Source organism: Eptatretus burgeri, chromosome 2 (genome assembly GCF_056783735.1).
Source record: "Eptatretus burgeri isolate ZD-2024b chromosome 2, Ebu_testis_v1, whole genome shotgun sequence".
Classification (NCBI taxonomy): Eukaryota; Metazoa; Chordata; class Myxini; order Myxiniformes; family Myxinidae; genus Eptatretus; species Eptatretus burgeri.
Genome location: NC_140962.1, coordinates 160559576 through 160579728, shown reverse-complemented (window position 1 = coordinate 160579728; position 20153 = coordinate 160559576). Strand labels below are relative to the sequence as shown.

The 20153-nt window shown below is 41.8% G+C and overlaps 2 protein-coding genes across 3 annotated transcripts in view; one reads left to right on the top strand and one right to left on the bottom strand.

Annotated features, from left to right (window-relative positions):
- Positions 1-20153, top strand: part of LOC147033730 (serine/threonine-protein kinase NIM1-like) — a 158869-nt gene that overhangs the window by 92337 nt on the left and 46379 nt on the right. The window lies entirely within an intron of this gene.
- On the bottom strand, positions 11483-12961 carry LOC147033732 (uncharacterized). The gene is made up of 4 exons (XM_085871892.1): positions 12441-12961; positions 12181-12339; positions 11897-11954; positions 11483-11672 (listed from the first exon to the last, which is right to left on the bottom strand). Exons 1-4 carry the CDS (start codon positions 12485-12487, stop codon positions 11589-11591), a joined length of 348 nt encoding a protein of 115 aa, XP_085728018.1. The 5' UTR covers positions 12488-12961; the 3' UTR covers positions 11483-11588.

The following is a 20153-nucleotide window of genomic DNA, read 5'->3' as shown; positions in this document are numbered from 1 at the left end:
TAAGGGACACTTGGAATTATAAAAGGGGGAAAAAAAAGAAAAAAAGGGGGAAGTCTGGAATTTTGTTGTTGCAAACTAAAGGAGTGGGTATGGACAAAGACAGGCAAAGGCGATAGGTTGGGGGAGACAGTAGGGAAGGTCCGAGCCCATTTTCGGAGTGGCCGGCACCACCTCACTCCCTCCAGAACCTCACGGACCAGACCAGAGGCCGGCCAGCTTCATATGCCGGCCTGTTTGTGCTACATCTGCTGGTCCACAATTGCCTCGCCATACTTTGCCTTGCCTGCCTTTGCCTTGACCCCATGCCTGCCTAGCCCTTGTTTGCATTTCCCCCGTGTCAACCATCTCCACCATGTGTGCCAGGACCATCCCAGCAAGTGTTTTAAAGGACTGCCCTGCAGGCAGCCACACCACGGGGAATGCATTTGACATGCGGAATGATTGACTTTGCTGTGCCTTTTTCCCACAGATCATATAATAGGTCCTGGGCCATGGTTAGTGTACATAGTAAAATTGTAAATAAATTGTAACCCGCCTGCTATTTGTGTTAGCGCCAGCAATTAATTTAAGTTGGCTGAGTGAGTCTGTTAGTTTAGTTACGCAGCACACTAGGTTATTTATTTTAGGGGCATGTATTTAAATGTCGCACTTAGGGATCTGGAGGTAAAACGTACTAGGGGGAAAAACCGACACCTGCATGGCATACGAAAATTTACGATTCGGGACGAGTCTATAAAATGGGGGGGGGGGGTAATGTTATGAATCTGGAAACCATTCGCATTCACACATACAGTTGACCCAAAGTTTAGTTATTTTGTTAGGTATATGGGACATTTTCACAAAAGCGGGTCAGGTAACGGTAAAGAACAAACTCAAAAATCAACTTTCTTTGATATTCTCGAAATAGTGCTTGAACCCCTTATAAGGCCTAGAAAAATGTTCAAATGATGTCAGCAACGCAGGATCACCATAAAGCCTCTGCACTGACTGGGAAATATATGCTTGATAAAAATTCTCGGACAGTCTTTACCGTTACCTGACCCGCTTTTGTGAAAATGTCCCATATGTGGATAGTTAGAATTCCTCCCCTATGTCGAATGGGAATTTCATGCGTGTGCTGTGAGTTTCTTTCTCATTAGTTTTCTACATCAATCCCCTCCACTCCCACGGTGCCATTACACACGTGTTTGAAGCCACGGACATAATCGGGGGTGAGATCACCTCAGAGCCGACTCCGCCCCAGCAAGATGGAATGTTCTTCTCGTCCAATCTGGGTATCACCTCAGGGCCGACCCTGCCCCAGCCAGATGGAATGTTCGCCTCGCCCAATGAGGGGAGGACACCGATCGCCTGACGCCCCCCTGAATAATCCGGATGCGAGTTACCTCAGAGCGGATCCCTCCACCCGCCCGGGGAAGGGATAAGAAAGGTGGCGAGCGGTCTGAGGTCTTTTTCGGGGTTCCTTGGTGGTCGGTGGTCGTGGTGGGGCTCGTGGTGGCCATGGTGGAGGTGTTTCGTGGTACTCGTGTCGTCGATTGTCGTTCGTGTAAGTAGGATCGTGGGCTCGTTGGATTCTGGGTCGTGGGTTCGAGTCCCACCGTGGTGGGTTGGAGTAGGTAAAACCGCACGGGGCGGCCAGGTACCCGGCCAGACTCTGGCCCTCAGCTCGCCTTCAATCCCGAGCTGAAGGGCCGAATAAAGACCCACGAGGTCCATTTCTTTTTGGGTGTGTGTGTCTGTCTGTGTCCAGTCTGATCAGTAGAAATCGTTTCAGTGATTGCATTGTATATTTGCCTGCATTCTTATTCGTGGTTAAGTCTGCTCTGTGTTTCCCTCCCTCTTACATTGCAAATAAATAACTGTTAAACATTGCAAATAAATAACTGTTCCAGTTCGTTGTCTGTGCTTTCTTTCATTGACCCAGTATGGTTCGGGCTTGAGAATTAGAGAAGCCGATTGTGCTGTAAGTTGTTATTTGGACCGGCACGGCTTTGGTAACTCCCGCTTGGTTACGCCGGATCCGATTCGGTAACAGCGACTCGGTTTAGACAAAGCCGGCTGAGGGTGTGGCTTCCCCGGTAGGTAGACTGCGTGGCTAATTAGGTAAATTGGAATCAGACAAAAAGACCCGAACCGCGCAGTCGAAATATTGGCATCCACGGTCCATGAAGCGACCCGTCGACTTCGGAGTTATCCGGAGTGACGACCTTCAATTCTGGTGTTCGGTGGGAGACAGCCCAACTGCTCCGTCTAGTGGTCGTCCTCGCCACCGAACCCGGCACCACAACAATACAACCGATTGTTTTGCAGATCGGAGTGGGAGTGAGGGGATAAACAGGAATGGGAGGGAGAGAGGAGGAGAAGGAATGGAAGGGAGGTGGAGAGGGCGTGTGGAAGAAATAAAATTAATTATATTCATGTATTCTCAATTTCATTATCCTTTGTTTTTAACAGTATAGAATAAAGTGTTACTCTTGCACTGGAATCAAATTGACTGTCAGTAAAATCTCTTTTTGCATTCTTTTGATCTCCATCGTGATGCCGATGATACACAAGCAAGATAAAATGGTATCTTACTATATCTTATCTGCTTTATCTCATCGAAATTTATGTATACATGTATGTGTATATATAAATATATATGTATGTGTATATATAAATATATATATATATATATATATATATATATATATATATATATATATATATAAATATAAATATATATAAATATATATATATATATATATATATATATATATATATATATATATATATATATATATATATAAATATATATATATATATATATATAAATATATATATATATATATATATAAATATATATATATATATATATATAAATATATATATATATATATATATAAATATATATATATATATATATAAATATATATATACATATATATAAATATATATATACATATATATAAATATATATATACATATATATAAATATATATATAAATATATATATATATATATATATATATATATATATATATATATATGAGCCTGGTGTTGGCGCAGTGGTTAGGGCAGCGGCTTGGGATCCAAAAGGTCCTGAGTTCAAGCCCCGTTGGGCCACTGTATTAATACACCAGGGGGTTGACTCAGCCTGTCATCCTTCCGAGGTCGGCGAAATGAGTACCAGTGTACTGGGCCGGTGTATACCCCGGTTAAAATAGGTGTACCAGATCCCTGTGTCGTAAGAGGCGACCAGGGTTGCGTCAGGAAGGGCATCCGGCGTAAAAACGTGCCAAATCACCATGCGGATCATACGGATGATCCGCTGTGGCGACCCCTAACGGGAGCAGCCGAAAGAAGAAGAAGAAGATTAATGTTAATAAAGAATTTGATGAAATATTTAAAGAAAAGGATTTATTTGAACACATCTACTTGAATGATGAAGAAAAGGAAAATTTCCCTGTTGATCTTTACAATTCATTAAATGATATTTTACAATAAATAAATGGATGTAAAAGAAAGAGCAAGAAGATTGAAGGAACATCAAGAGTTGGTTTCAAAAGTTGTAAAACAACTGGAAGACATAAAGAAGAAACGCAGACAGAAACTAACGGGCGAAGAAGCATTTGAAAGAAAACAAGAGAAATTTTTTAAACCACTTTTAAAAACTTCCCAAGAAAAAATGAAAGATGTTTCCACAGTTCCCACAGTAGAATATACTCCCAGAAAGCTCCAAATGTTAAAAGATTTCAGTCAAATGACGGAGGAAGAATTAGAGCATATTGGAGAATTAGAACATGATGAAGGTTTATTTCAACAACTGGAAGAGATTAATCAACCCCCTGATTATATTGTGAATGCTGTTCAAAACAATGAATATTCAGCGGATTCAAAAACCAAAGCAGGACTCATTCCAACAGAACAACCAGCAATATTTCATCTTGTTCAAGAAAAGGTATTGATATTTAATGATGAATTAAGGTTCTTAAGTTCTGCTCAACCCCCTGTTAAACTAACTCCGAGATTAATGTTTCTTCTCACAAAAGATGGAAGACAAGGTTCAACTGTGAAGGATGAATCAAAGTATATTGATAAACCATTGGAGATGGAAAATAATGATGATAGAGTATATATTGATTTGCTGAACACTCTAAATTATAAGGTTATTCTTTCTGGTAAAAGTAGGAAGAATGAGAAGGAGAAACACATTATTCAGGCTTTAAGTATCCTTGGTTCAGGTGTTAGTTTTCTTCCAAATGACCCATCGCAATTAGTTAATAGACTGTTATTGTTGTTAGGCAGTCAGAAGGCTGGAAATAACAATTGTTTTAATGAAGCATCAGCCATTTTCGACCAGTTGATGAACATGAAAATAATTAATAAATATCAATATAAAGACATTTTATCTCATATTAAATAAGATGAGAAGCACAATCCTTAGTTTCAATTTCACAACAAGCGACCACACATCTTCATTCCCATACCCACTACAACTTGACACAACAAAAGAATATGAGGCATCTTTATTGTCCATGGAAACTTATAATACCTTATTTAATATAACTGATAAAAATGACAAGTTTAGTTATAATCCCGGAAGTGGATACAAAACGATAACAGTCTCATAACAAGTCTCACAAGATAACAAGAACAGGGTGATGAACCAAAAAATATTGTTATAAACATTCAAAAACATACTTCAAAATCAACGATTAAAGTTAAAAATAACTACAAGGTTGATTTCACAATTGATAATTCATTTAGAGAGTTATTGGGTTTCTCCTCAAAAAAGATTGAAACTAATGGGACGTTTTACAGTGATAATGTGATTCAAATATCCTCAGGAATAAATTCGGTGTTAATTCACTGTGATTTGATTGATGGTGCTTATAATGATGGAAAAAAACAAATACAATATTTTCATTCAGTGCATACTCAACCCCAATTGGTTATAAATTCAATATGGAACCCAAAAATTTGGTTTATCTACCTGTGTCAGGAAAAACCATACACAGAGTAAATTTTAGGATAACTGACCAAGATAATCGTGTGATTTCTTTTAATGGAGAAGTTATATCTATCAGAATTCACCTACGTGAAGTTTTCCAATAAATAAATACGATGGTTATTGTGAGGAAACACGAGTTGGGAAAATATAAAATAATTACAGGGGATGGGATGTTCCTTTCCCCATACTACAAGGGTGAAGGTATGTATCTTGGTAGAGGATACTATAAACCTAAGAGACAAAGGGGTGTTGGACATCAATTTAGAGGAGATGGGATAATTGATACTCTCATGGGTATTGGTTCAACTATTCTTAAACATAAAGATCTAATTGGTTCAACTGCTTCTGCTGTGGGAAATGTAGCAGGTGCTGTAAAGAGTATAAAAGATGCTCAGAAGGAATCTCATAAATTACAAGCAATAAAAGAAATTAAGAAAGGCAAAACTCAGTTGTCCCCCAAGAACGACAGAAAATAATTCAAATACTTGGATCAGGGTTTCAAAAGTTTTAACATCTTTTTTCCTAAATAAATACAAGTATGGAAGCAATTGATAGTATCTATGATTTGGATGATACTATTATTATCTCAAACTCCACTAAAAAAGAAGATTACTTCAAGGTAAATGCAATAACTGGAACAGACTGGAATACGAATGGTACAAAAAGTTTTGAAATAAATAATCAACAAACCTATTTGAATCTCTCCGAAAGTTTCTTGTTGTGTAAATTTAAATTCACTAAAGCTGGGAATAACACAAACGCTACACTTGTAAATGATTTCTTCTGGAAAATGTTTGATAGTGTGCGTTTGTATATTGGAACACAAGAAGTTGAAGCGGTTGATTATGTCTCTGCTGTATCTGAAATGATAAAATTTACACTCTATACATTCAGTGATAGAATGGGAAAGGGGTCTGTCGAAGGTTTTATTCCTGATATGTCAACGGGAACAAACACAGACCCTGGATATATTCAAAGGAAAGGAGCGTATAATGATGATACAAAAGCAGAAAATAGTTTTACTGTGGCGGTTCCTCTTAAAGGTATATTTGGATTTTGTGATCATGATAAAGTTCTGTATGGTCTTAAAATTAGATTTCAACTACAAAGGAATGATAATGAAAATCGATTGCTTTTTGGTGTTGCTAGTGCTTTTGGTGAACAGAATAAATTTGTGATTGAGGAGATGAGTTGGTATATCAGTGAATATACTCCTAATCTTAAAACAGAAGAGATGTTGAATCGAAGACTTAACTCAAAGAAACCACTCAGTGTATCATACCTCAAAAGAAGATGTCAACACGTTAAACTCAATCAAACTACTTACACGTGGAATTTGGGTGTTCTGGAAGGAAAGCCACGATATCTGTGGATCATTTTTAAAAAGCCAGATGGTGATACTGCGACTGATAAGAATAATGCATTGAGTGATAATGCTAAGGTGAAACAACTTCGCGTTTCTCTAGATGGAACATTTTATCCACGAGATAGATTGGAAATTAATTGGGAAAAAAATGATTTTGCTGAAGCATACAAGTCTTACCAAAAGGTGTGTGAAAGTAATGGAAATAAAGAACCTATTTTGGATATGACAGCATTTAAAAGTTTGTATACAATCGATGCGTTTGACCTGAGTGCTCAAAAGGAAACTATAAAGTCTAATCGAGTGGATACTTCCTGAGACATTGAAAGGAGAGAGAGAGAAGAAGTTGATGCATATTGTTTGCTTTTGGAATAAACAAAATTACAGATACTGGTGTTATGATTTGTCTCACATATTTTTTGTTAAATAAATGAGTGGCAAAGTACCAACTGGGGTATATGTTAATCAAATCAATCTTCATAAACTATCATCTTGTGTTCAAAATCAAAAGCCTTGTACGATTAACGTTAATACAATTCAGAGAAAAGGAGCAGTAAGAATTGATGTTTTGCTCACAAGAGAACAGGTTAAAATCTTGAATGACACTGGCTCACTTAAAATTAAAATGACAAAACCAATGTTGAAAAAATATTCAATAAGAGAGACGAGTGGAGGATTTCTCCCATTTCTAATTCCTTTATTTGCTGGTTTAAGTGCGGTTGGAGCATTGACGGGTGGTATTTCAACAGCGGTGAAAACTGCCAACGAAAGGAAGGCTCAACTCCAGGCTCAAAAAGAATTGGAAAGACATAACAAAGAGTTGGAGAAACAAATTAGTGGAAGTGGCGTAATTGTAGATTTTGCTGAAAAACTTGAAGGTCTGCCTGATAAAGCGAGATTGTTAGTTGGAGATATGCTTTCTTCTATTGCACAAGCAGGTGTAAAATTAACGAAAAGAGGTAATGGATTATATCTTTCTAATAAATAAATGAGCATTGATGAGTGGTTGAAAGAATTTGGAAAGAATACAACATCAAATTTACAACTTGCCAAATATTGTAAGAAATTAAAAATTCAAAATGTGGTTATTTGTATGAGAGATGAATTAACAAATGTGCCGAAACATACAAAGAATATTATTATGAACTTAGAAGATAATAATGGGAACGGTTCTCATTGGGTTTGTATTTTTAATAATCAAGACAAATATTATTTTGATAGTTTTGGTCTTCCACCACCTGTTGAAGTCATAAAATTCTTACAGAATGGTGTTTATCAAACATTTCAAGTCCAAGAATTAAATTCCAAGTGTTGTGGTCAATTATGTCTATATGTGTTATTTCAACTCAACAAAAATAAAAAATTTTATGATATTATTTTTAATCTAATATAAATGACTTATGTTGGTAAAGATGGTTCTATCTTTGGTGTATCTCAAGAACTGGATATTGATTTATCAAATTATTATACAAAGGCACAGGCTGAACGACATAAATATAATATAAACAAAAATATTAACATGAAAAATGCTTATAAATTAAAAAATTATCCAAGCCCAACTGACGCGAATGACTTGGTGAGATTAAGCGATTTATCACAATATATATACTTAAATAAAACGGCTGTGTATTCCAAAGATACAGAAGTGTTGATATTATCTCCAGGTCATACAGAATTCACAGTTCGAATTAAAATAAATTTTTATAAAGAAGGGCATATCGTTTGTATGAGAATAGAACAATGGGGGTATGATATGAATGATTTAGGGTATAATTGGTCATTTAAAATTAACCTCGAAGACCTGGAACAATTAAATCAGTCTCGTAAGGAAGAATATTATCCACTTGGTATCGAGAATGAGTTTTGTGGGTCCACGATTAGTAAACAACAAATAAAAGAATTTAATAAGGGTAAATATAATAATGGTTTTGCCCTTGTTTATCTCAAGAAAACAGAAAAAACAGGATTATATATAATAAGTAAGGAAATACAAAATGATTTAACTATGGGAAGATGGGGAGGTGTTTCGTGCCATAATATTATTCTAACATATATTTCTAATACATAAATGACAGCAAGAAGGCTTCAAGAAAATTATCATTTCTGTGTCCAAGCATACCTTCAAGAAAAGGGTATTCGGTATTTTAATAAATATGTTCTACAACATAAGAATGAGGTATTTTCAATAAAAGATTGGCATTATGCTGATGTTGATAAACCGACAACTTTAGATTTAATTAGAATGTTAAATAATGAAAAAATTATAAAGTTAAGAAAAGGTAAGGCTCTTTTAGAAATTCAAAAGAAATTTTATTGGTTTCCTGTTGTAAAAAAATTATTTTCGATGCAGGAATAACAAGAAATCCTGATGAATATATGTATAATATTCTATGGGGTGTAAACGATTCAAGGATAGTAAGGGATGAGGAAGGAGTTGAAGAAGAGAGGGAAGAGGAGGAAAAGGAGAATGAGGAGAGGGAGAAGAAAGAGAAGGAGGAAAAGGAGAAGAAAGAGAAAGAGGAAAGAGAGAAGAGAGAGAAGGAGGAGAGGGAGAAGAAAGAGAGGGAGGAAAAGGAGAAGAAAGAGAAGGAGGAAAAAGAGAAGAGAGAGAAGGAGGAGAGGGAGAAGAAAGAGAAGGAGGAAAAGAGAAGAGAGAGAGGGAGGAGAGGGAGGAAAGAGCGAGACAAAATAAATATCAAAATATGGAAACCAGTTAGATTCAAAAAAGATTGGCGGTATTACAGAAAAAAACTCAACCCACCGAGGAGGAAAACAAAGAATTGACAAGTCTATTTGCAATATTTTCTTCAAGACTATTGACATCGTCAAGCTATTCATTTTAATTCAAGTTTTTTCTTAAATAAATGGAGGAGAGAGTGAAGGCATTTCTTAGGATTCTTTATGTTTTAAAAATTAAGATTCAAATGTGCATGTTGGAAACTAAAAGGTTTTTGCACTCTGCAGGACTTTTCACATAAATAAATGAGTTATTGTCTCAAATGTAAAAAGAAAACTAATACGAAAAATATTTCATATATTAAAAGTAAAAATAACAGGGTTATCCAAAAAGGTATATGTTCGGTGTGTGGTTCAAAAAAATCAATTTATCTCCAAACACAAACTCGGAGGAGATATACAAAAGTTTTTATCAGGAAGTAAATTTACAACTACTGGAATACCAGAGGAATTACATCTTCCAGGGTATTCTTTCTGTGGTCCAGGCACAAACTTGGATAAAAGATTAGATGAGGCAGACAATCCTAAATCCTGGAGTCAGCCTATCAATAGAGTTGATGAAGTGTGCATGAGACACGATATTGATTATGGGAATACCACAACGTTGGAAGAAAAGCATGAAGCCGATAGAGAAATGTTGTATAATTTGTCTCTGATACAAAATCCAACCTTGAGAGAAAAAGTTGATCGGTTCATTGTGAAGAAGATGATCAGTGCTAAATTGAAACTTGGACTTGGAAATTCAAAAAACTTGTAAGCTCTAATGATGTCATTAAGACTGAAGAGCAATTAGCTGATGAATTACATAAACCAATATTCACAAAGTTTCAGAGAAGGAAAGTTTATTCCAAGGAAGTAGATTATATCTGGTCTGCTGATTTGATTGAACTCAATAATGATAAGGGGTACAAGTATGCTTTAACCGTTATTGATTTGAGGAGTAGATATGTGTGGGTTGTCCCTTTAAAAAACAAAACAGGTAATACTCTTATGTTAGCTTTTCAACAGATATTTAATAAAAGTAAGAGAAAACCTAAAAAATTGTGGACTGATGAGGGTAGAGAGTTTTATAACAAGACATTTATGAATTTTCTAAAAAATAACAGTATTACATTATACAGTACCTTTAATGAAGGGAAGGCAGTTGTTGTTGAACGTTTTAATCGTACCTTAAAAGAGAGACTATATAAAAAATTCACACAACTCGGTTCACAACAATGGTCATCTTTTATTCAGGATATTGTGGATAAGTATAATGATACGATTCACACGGCAACAAATATGAAACCATCAGAAACATTTACAAAATTAAAATATGAAAAAGAGATTAATGTCAGAAAACCTAAGTTCAAAGTTGGTGATATCGTAAGAATATATAGGTGGAAATCTCATTTTGAAAAAGGTTATACGAAAAGATGGACCAACGAGCTTTTTAAAATTGTTGATGTAATAGATACGGTTCCTTGGACTTATAAGATATATGATTTGGAAGGGGAAGAGATTTTAGGTTCATTTTATTCACAGGAATTACAAAAGACAAAGATAAATTGAAATTTTTTGACTCCGCCCCTTTTTGACTCCACCCACACAAGCCCCACCCACACAAACCCTGCCCACACAAACCCCACACAAACCCCACCACACACAAACCCCACACAAGCTCCAATAAATTGAAATTTTTTGACTCCGCCCCTTTTTGACTCCACCCACACAAGCCCCACCCACACAAACCCCACACAAACCCCACCACACACAAACCCCACACAAGCTCCACACAAGCTCCACACAAGCTCCACACAAGCTCCACACAAGCTCCACACACACACAAGCTCCACCCATATTCACATAATTAGTGATTAGTTAATTAGTTCCCCCACACACAACATGTTTATTTAATTAAAAAATTATCCACCCATCCACACAAGCTCCACTCATCCACCCATCCACCCATCTCTCCACCCATCCATTGATCCACACAAACCTCATCCACATTCGCCCCTCCCACATAAGCTCCACCCACATAAACCCCTGCCCACATAAACCCTGTCCACATCAACCCCTCCCACATAAGTCCTGTGTACACAAGCTCCACACAAAACCTCCACACACATAAACCCTGTCCACATAAACGCCTCCCACACAAGCTCCACACACAGAAACCGCGCCCACACACATCCCGACCACACAAGCCCCACCGAAGCCCCGCCCACATAAGCCCCACCCACATAAACCCCTCCCACACAAACCCCACCCACACAAACCCCGCCCACACACACACCCCGCCCACACAAGCCCCACCCCCCTCATCCCCCCTGTGCGCCCCCCACCTTTGACCCACCACCCACACACACATGGGGAGGGGAGGGATGGGATGAGGGGGTGATGGGTCATTGGGGGGGCGCACCTACCCTCCCTTCATGTTTTGATCCTCTTCTTGTAATTCAGAATCAAGTAATTGTATACAAAACAAATATAATTTATTAATATTGAAAATATTCAATATTCATTTGCGAGAATGTATAATCTTTCCCAGCAATCTTCTCCAGATGTCTTGTGATTTCGAAACTCAGACACCATATTCTGTTTTGAAACAAAAAGTGGATAATAATTACATGGTAATATGAGTAAGCCTCGTTGACCACTGAATTAACACACCAGGAGGCCGACTCAGCCTGTCACCCTTTCAAGGTCAATAAAATTAATTCCAGTGTACTGACAAAACCGCGTTCAAACTAATGATGCAACCAACATTAGACGACATTCTAAAGAGAGAGTGATATTAATAATAATTCAGAAATATTTACCTCCAGAAAATCATGTGTTGTACAAGATTGCTTCAACAGCTGATGTTGTGCGATAGTGCTGAAAAAAAAAAAAAAATAAGTCAAGGGTATAGATGAAGAGACAGACAGACAGGGAAAGCAACACACACACACACACACACATAGACACACATAGACACACGTGTCTCACCATTGGTTTAATTCATTCGAGATCAGAGACCAGTCATTATAAATCATTGATCTCTTCAATAAGAGCAGAGAGAGGTAGGTAGGAAGACAGACACACACACACACACGTGTCTCACCATTGGTTTAATTCCTTCGAGATGATAGGACGTGATAAGACTTCGTGCCACTCATTGAAAATGTCTTTCAATTCTCTTCTAAAATCATTGATCTCTTCAATAAGAGTATTAATTTCATGAACCACGTCGTGATACGTAAACTCAATTTCTTCCAATGCCCTGTCAGGGAAAAATATATATATAGATATATATCAGAATTATCATGATTTAATTAATAATCATTCGCTTCATCGTTCAAAGAGAAAACCAAACAAACTTACCAACTCTGTAGTAAGCTTTTGCCTTCATCAGAAGAGAGATCATCCATGTCTCAGTTGTAAAAATGAAAATCCCATCTGGCAGAAACTTTGTCTGGTGAATCACTTATAAGGCAACAATGATGAAATTCCCTAAGCATTGGGTGCGGCCACAGGAAATGACAGCTTGGAAAATAACTGGGCGATTGTATGAATCATTTACAAAACATACTTAAAATGGTTTTGATTCAAATGTTTTCAGTTCGTGTTCTGAGATAAAATATAAACACGAGACCTTGTCTCACAGAATAGTTCCTATTTTTCACAGCATGACTGTCTAAAACCACACAGCACGACCGTGTCAAAAAACACTTCCTCATTTTCACGGCATGAACTGAAAACATTTGAAACAAAACTTTTTTTATGGCGTGGTTTATACACAAAAATGATTTGCAACTCGGGCGGTGGTCAGATGAGAGCATTAAGAGAAGTTTATCATTTCGTAATGGCACAAAAGGGGTATCTTCAAAAATATAAAGATTCAAATGTTTTGTTTGTCAATATTTTAGATGGGGATTATTGTGCAAAGAAAATTAAACTATTGAAGGAATTTGAGAATGAACAAATCTTTATAGGTTCAATGAGTGAGCTGATCAACCTCCAGGTTAAAGGGGAGACAAATAAATATACCTTGGGATAGCCTTGTTATATATATACAAAGCCTGGTGTTGGCTTAGTGGTTAGGGTGGCGGCTTGGGATCCCAGTGTCCCGAGTTCGAATCCCGCTCAGCTGCTGAATTAACACCAGGGGGTTGACTCAGCCTGTCATCCTTCCAAGGTCGGCGAAATGAGTACCAGTATACTGGTCCTGGTGTATGCCCCGGTTAGAATAGGTGTACCATATCCCTGTGTTGTAAGAGGCGTCCAGGAAGGGCATCCAACCATAAAACATTGCCTCACAAAAAGCCAAACCCCTGCACAGCAGGGAAAAACGGATAAAAAGGGGGTTTATTTTTAGGGAAAAAAAAGGGAATCGCTGAAAATCCCCCATTCATTTACATGGGGAAAAGTGAGCTAGAACCAGTATATTCACCCTACTCCCGGCGTTAGTCCGAGAGGGTCACGACGGGATTGTCCGTCCGGTGGGCGACGTGCCGCGATTCGAGTTACGTGGCCGTTCGCACGCCGGCGGGCGCGAATCCGCAACACTGGTGTCAGGTCGTGAGATACAAACCCATCCCCCTCCTCGCGGCACTGGTATCGGAGAACGGGAAAACGGGCTGTCCTGTCTCTAGCTAAATTCACGGGAATCGGTCCAGGGGTGAGAGGAGTGACCCCCGATTCCCTCCAAATTACGAGCGATTCAAATTGACCCTTTACGAGAAATAAGATGGCGTCTCAAGGCGAGCGGGAGCCGGGGGTATTAGGTATGTGTCGTCATGTAGGATCCATGGCCCAGGTCGGTTCTTTTTATAATTATAACCCCACCACTAACTGTGGTCAGTGGGAGCGGCTTGAGCACGAACTTTGCCGGCAAACGGAGTCGCACAATGGCAGCACGGAGCGGGCTGATATTAATGGCACAGCACGAGGCGTGAGCTCCCAGTCACCGGTTCAAGGCACGTGGTCACGGCATGTGCCATGGCAGGCGTGGCAGGATGACTATGCGAGCATTAGCAGGCTTCAGGCACAATTGGGGGATGTCTTGGAAAAGGTGAAGCGTTATGAAGAATATATCGAGGAGGTGCAACGTGGAGTGGACGAGTCACAACGACACGCAGACGCGCTTCAGAAAAATTACGTGTACGGGGGACACAGCGATTGGACGATTTACTGGAACGAATTCGGTGTCAAAAACATGACTTGGCCAATAGACTCGACAAATTACGTGGGAAAAAGAATTTAGTAGTGTTTTATACCCGTCAGTTGGAATATGCGAAGAGCAAACTGAACAAAAGAATAGAGGAACAGCAGATTGGTATCTCCCAGGAAAGGAAACAATGGGAGGAAGAATGGAAAACCGAGCTCGAAAAGAAACAAAAGGAGCACGACTTGGAAGTAAAACAATTAATGGAAAAATTATTGGAGGAAGCAAGGCGGTTCAAAGAACTAGAGGGGAGAGTGAGGGAAATACAGTTGGAAGAGAAAAAATGTGAACACGATGGGGAGTTGGAACAATTGAAGGAAGAGATAAGAACAGGCAATCAGGAAAGAGAAAGCCTAGAATGGAAGATAAAAAGAGGAGAGAGACAGCTCGAGGAAAGGGCGGAGGAATTGCTGGAAAAGTCAGAACAGTTCGAAGAACTGCAGGGAGAATTGAGGGAGGAAGGAGAAAGGAAAACAAAGCTCGAAAAGGAAAAACGTGAACAAGATGGGGAATTGGAACTACTGAAGCGAGAGGTAAGGGCAAGCCAGTTTAAAAGAGAAATCCTGGAAGGGGAGATAAGAATGGGAAAGGAATGGCAGAAAAAACTAAATGAATCCTGTAAAAAAAGGGACGAATTGAGGAGGGAAGCGGTGGAAAGAAGAGATGAAATGAGTGAAGAAGCATGCAAATTGAGAAAGGAATTGGAAACAAAAACTTCTGTGATACTGAAACACGAAAACAAAGAAAGAGGATTACAAGACGAACTGAGGATGTTAAAAGAGGAAAGGAAGACAACAGAGAATGAAACGTTAAGGAACCACACTGAGCAGATTTAACAATTGGAAGCCAAAGCAAAGTCGGAGTGTGCGGAGATGAGAAAGGAATTAGAAAAGAAAGCTTCTGAGTTACTGAAACACCAAAACAAAGAGAGGGAATTACAAAACGAGTTGAGGATGGTGAGAGAAGAAAGAACGACAACAGAGAATGAAACGTTAAGGAACCACACTGTACAGATCGAACAGCTGGAAGCGAAGGCCAGATTAAAGAATGAGGAACAAAAAAGAGTACTGAAAGAACAAGGAATGAGACAGGAGAAGGAAATCAGCCAACTGAAGGAAACCACGAGATTGCAGAATGAGATGCAAAAAAGAGTAATGATGGAAGAACGAATCAGACAGGAGAAGGAAGTCAGCCAACTGAAAGAAATAACGAGATTGCAGAATGAGGAACAAGGAAGACTGTGGAATAGGAAATACAAAGAACAAGGAATGAGACAGGAGAAAGAAATCCGTCAATTGAAGGAAACTATGAGATTACAGAACGAGGAACAAGAGAGACATTGGAATAAAAAACTGAAAGAGTATGAATTTGAAACTGAACGACAAAAGGAAAAAAATAGGTTGGAATACAAGGAGAAGTTGAAGGAGCAAGGAATGAAGCAGGAAGGAGAAATCAGGAGATTGAAGGACACATGGAGATTGGAGAGGGAAGAACGAGAGGAACAATGGAATAGAAAACAAAAAGAACATGAATCTGAGGTTGACCAATTGAAAGAAAAGCTGAGGCTGGAGTACGAGGAGATAGACAAAGAACAGCGAATGAAACACAAAATGGAGATGAACCAAATGAAGAAAACCATGAAACTGGATAAGGAAAGACAGGAGAGGAAACGAGGAAGAGTAATTAGACAGCAGCAAATGAAACACAAAAAGGAGATTAACCAAATGAAGAAAACCATGAAACTGGATAAGGAAAGACAGGAGAGGAAACGCGGAAGAGTAATGAGACAGCAGCGAATGAAACACAAAAAAGAGGATTTAACAAATGAAGAAAACCATGAAACTGGATAAGGAAACACAGGAGAGGAAACAAGGAAGAGTAATGAGACAGCAGCGAATGAAACACAAAAAGGAGATTAACCAAATGAAACTGGAGAAGGAAGGACAGGAGAGGAAACGAGGAAGAGTAGTGAGAGAACAGCGAATGAAACACAGGAAGGAAATGAGCCAATTGAAAGAAACAATGAGATTGGAAAACAAAGAGCAGGAGGAACAGTGGGCGAGAAAACAACAACTATATGAGTGTGAAATTGAACAACTAAAAAGGAGAGCGAGATTGGAGTCAACGGAGATTGAGGAGCTCCGGAGGGAGAACGAACAGCTAATGGGGCTCAGAGAGAAAGAACGACTCAGATGGGAAGGAAAAAGGAACCAGGAAGAGACAGAAATAAGGAACAAGGAGAGAAAATGTATAGAGACACGGGAGACAAGAGACGAGGTGAAAGTAATTGGGAGGGAGAGAAAAGAACAATTAAGACGGAAAGCAAGGAGGAGGTACGCAGAGATCGTGAAAGAGCAAGGAGTGAAAAACAGGGAAGGACGGGAGCGACTTAAGGAGAAAGCAAGGTTGACCTACATAAAGATAAGGGAAAGACGCCAGAAAGAAGCAAAGACTAATAGACACAAGGGGACAACAGAAACTTATAAATGTATAGAGACAAGGGAGACAGAAAAAATAGAGGAGAGACTGCATGATAATGACAAGGCTAGAGACGTACACACACACACGGAGGTAGTGGAGGATAGTGAGGGTGAGCTGGCGGACCGTGCAGGGACCCGGTGCGAGCAGCGGAATGGTCTCCTCCAGGAACGAGGGGAGGGAGTATGCCCCCTTTAGGCGAGTCACGACCAGGTGAGTTCGGTCGTGCTTTGCGAGTTCGAGGGGAGGAGTGCTGTGGACGGGTGCACGCCGAGCTTGGGGGTATAGAGGCCCCGGAGACCCTTGTGGGGACACAAATCCCCAGTGTGGTTGTCCCGGTGTGTGTGGTGCAAGGTGTAAGTGCGTCCCCTTGTGTGGAAGCGACCCCGTGTGTGAGTGGTGTGGTGGCGATTGTGCCGGAGTACGTGCTTCCCAGCACGCCGTGTGTAAAAGGGGCACCGCAAGTGGAAGAGGCCGTGTGTGTGAGTGAAACGGCCAGTATGAGTGAGGCACCGTGGGCGAGTGCCCCCGCGTGTGTGAGTGGTATGGTTTGTGTGAGGGAAATGGCACGAGTGAGTGGAAGGCCGCGAGTGAGTGGAGCCACGTGTGCGAGGGAGATGGCATGCGTGAGTGAACGGCCGAGTGCAAGGGAGACCGTGTGTGTGAGAGAGCGGTATGTAAGGGAGATGTCGGTTAGCATGTGTGAACATGCAGCCGCGTCTCCCGGTGTGAGTTTAATGGTGAGGTGTGTTAGCGTCGTAACACGCGGGAGTGCGTGTGTGGAATGGCGACGACGACGGCGACAGAAGAAAGAAAGCCGAGTAGCGGCTGTATTTGTTTCAGGGACCGTGCCGGGTTCACCCAGCAGTGAGCACGAGGTCCATGCTGTGCAACGCACGAGGCCCCCACGTGCTCGCTTGCGAGAGTGAAGTCCCGGTCCGGAAACGCCAGCGGTGGATTTGCCGATCCCGCGGACGGACAAAGCTTAGGCAGGTAAACGGATTTGGACCGCACGGGTTCTCCACGCGATCGTGTGTGTTAAGCTCCAACGGGCAAAGCACATGTGTTTGCGTGGGGAACCCCTCGAGACGTGGGGCTTGTGTTTTTTTTTTATGCGCACGGTGACGTCATGGCTGCACGTGGGGTTGGAATCCGGCAGGAGGGGTATCCCTGCCGGATGGTACCGTCCAAGGAGGGACGAGGTACACGTGCAGCTGCATGACGTCACGGGCAGGTGTAAAGTGCGCGAGCTGTGAGTTGCCGTGCTAGTGCTGCGCATGTGAGAAAAAAAAAAAACCAAGCCTCACTTTCGGGTGCACAGAATTCCCGGGCAAGGGGTGGAAGACGCCCTTGACCTGGGCACAGGATGGAAACTAGTTAGGGGGAAGGGTTAGCTTAGTTAGACCGACTTCATGGGGCAGGGGTAAGTCCTCATGGAGTCCGTGGAATGGATTAGTTAGAGGGATTGTAGCCAGATGTAGATTGGGTAAATAATTTTTGGGACATTTGAGAACAGTGACAGACTTGTGAATGTGTAGAGGGGACGTAGTTTAGCTACGTAGTGTTAAAAGGAACGTGCTTTAGTGTAAGGGACGACGTGGGAGCACGAGTTCGTTAGGGGGTGCAGATAGAAGGATGGCAGAGTTCAGCGGTGAGTGTGTTGAAGAGTTGGTGAGTTGTGAGGTGGAGACATGAGTGAGTGAGACCAGCGGGTCTGTGTGAGTGGAGCGAATGGGGAATGCATGGTGCGATGAGTGATTGGGGGGAGGAGTGACTCCCGCCCAAGGGACCCCGGGGTCAGTGTAGAGTGAGTTAGGGGGTTAGTCAAATTTACAAAATGGAGGTCGTTTTGTTGTTGGTGGGAGTGTAGGCTCGAAACCCGTTTGGAGCGGTGCAGGAGCCCTGTTGACGGGCTGGGAGCGTGGCTGCGAAAGGTGAGTATCGCTGAGTGGGTACCCCGGGCACCAGGCTAGTCGGCCGTGGTAGGCCAAGGGCCCATGGGGGGCCGGGATAGCGTAGTGGGCACGGGTGCGCCTGCTTGGTGCGGGGGCCCGGGGCGCCATTAGCCGCGTGGGCAGTGTTGTGGGCACGGGTGACCCTCGGAAAGGGGCCTGGGAAGCCAGCCTGCCACGTGTGCGTTTCTGGGGAGGTGCCATGGGGGGCACTCCCCGGTGTTAGGGAGCTGGTAGGCTCGGAGGCGGTGTATTGCCCGGGGGTGCCATAGCGGGAGATTCGGCAGAGGGTCGTGCCTGCCAAAGGGAGCCACGTGTCCCAGCCATGAGACCGTGTGAGGGCACGGAGAGAAAATTGGGGGGCGAGGCCCGAAATTGTGAGGACACCAACACAGGCGACGGGAATCTGGGTTGTTAGAACCAATAGTTTAAGCGAGAGGCGCTTGTTGAAAGCCCCGGGGTAGTTTAACAGTTAAATGGATAGGGTAGATTAGGAAGTGTACCCCTCCGCACCATCCATCCCCTCGCTCTCGTTGTGGGCCGCTGGACCCACTTTGTGTTATAGATCGCTGAACTCTGGGGAGGCCATCCTGAGGCTTGAATTGGGCCTCGACACAGGACGTCAGCTCTCCCTTATTCCCCTCCGGGAAGGGAACGTAGGGGTTGGGAGTAGGCTAGGTGACAGGATAGGTTAGCCGAACAAGGACAGTACAGGGGGTTAGGGGACGATTTATAGTGGGGAAGTAAAAATAAAAAAATAAGTTGGGGCTAAATTGGGGTTTGACAAATTAAGGGAGTGGGTATAGACAATGACAGGCAAAGGCGATAGGTTGGGAGGGAGACCGTAGGGTAGGTCCGAGCCCGCCTTCCGAGTGGCCAGCACCACCGCACTCCCTCCACCAACCTCCACTGAACGGCGAAGGCTGGCCAGCTTCATCGGCAGCTGTTGTTTTGCTGCAAGGCCTGTACCGGCCGGATCGTCTGCAGCTGTTTTCTGCAAGGCCTGTGCCATCGGCTGGCCGTGTTTTGCTTCAAGGCCTGTGCCGGCCACTTCATCTGCTGGCTGTGTTGCTGCAAGGCCTGTGCCGGCCCACTTCATCTGCCGGCTGGCTGTTTTTCTTCAAGGCCTGTGCCGGCCAGTTCATCTGCCGGCTGTGTTTGCCTGCAGCGGCCTTCTTCTGTGGGCTGTGTTTGCCTGCTCGCCTTTGCCATGCCATGCCCACTGCCCCTGTTCACCAGCCCCGTTCAATTTTTGCTTTGCCCCCCCCCCCTGTTCATTGTCATGTGCGCCAGGATCAGATAGCAACAGTTTGCAAGCTGCGAGAACTGCCCTGTTGGCAGCTACAACACGGGCCTGCAGTGGCGGCCCATGCACCGTGTTTGCGTGCATCCATTCATTCATCCATTCGTCCATCCATTCGTTGTATTCATTGCGTGTGC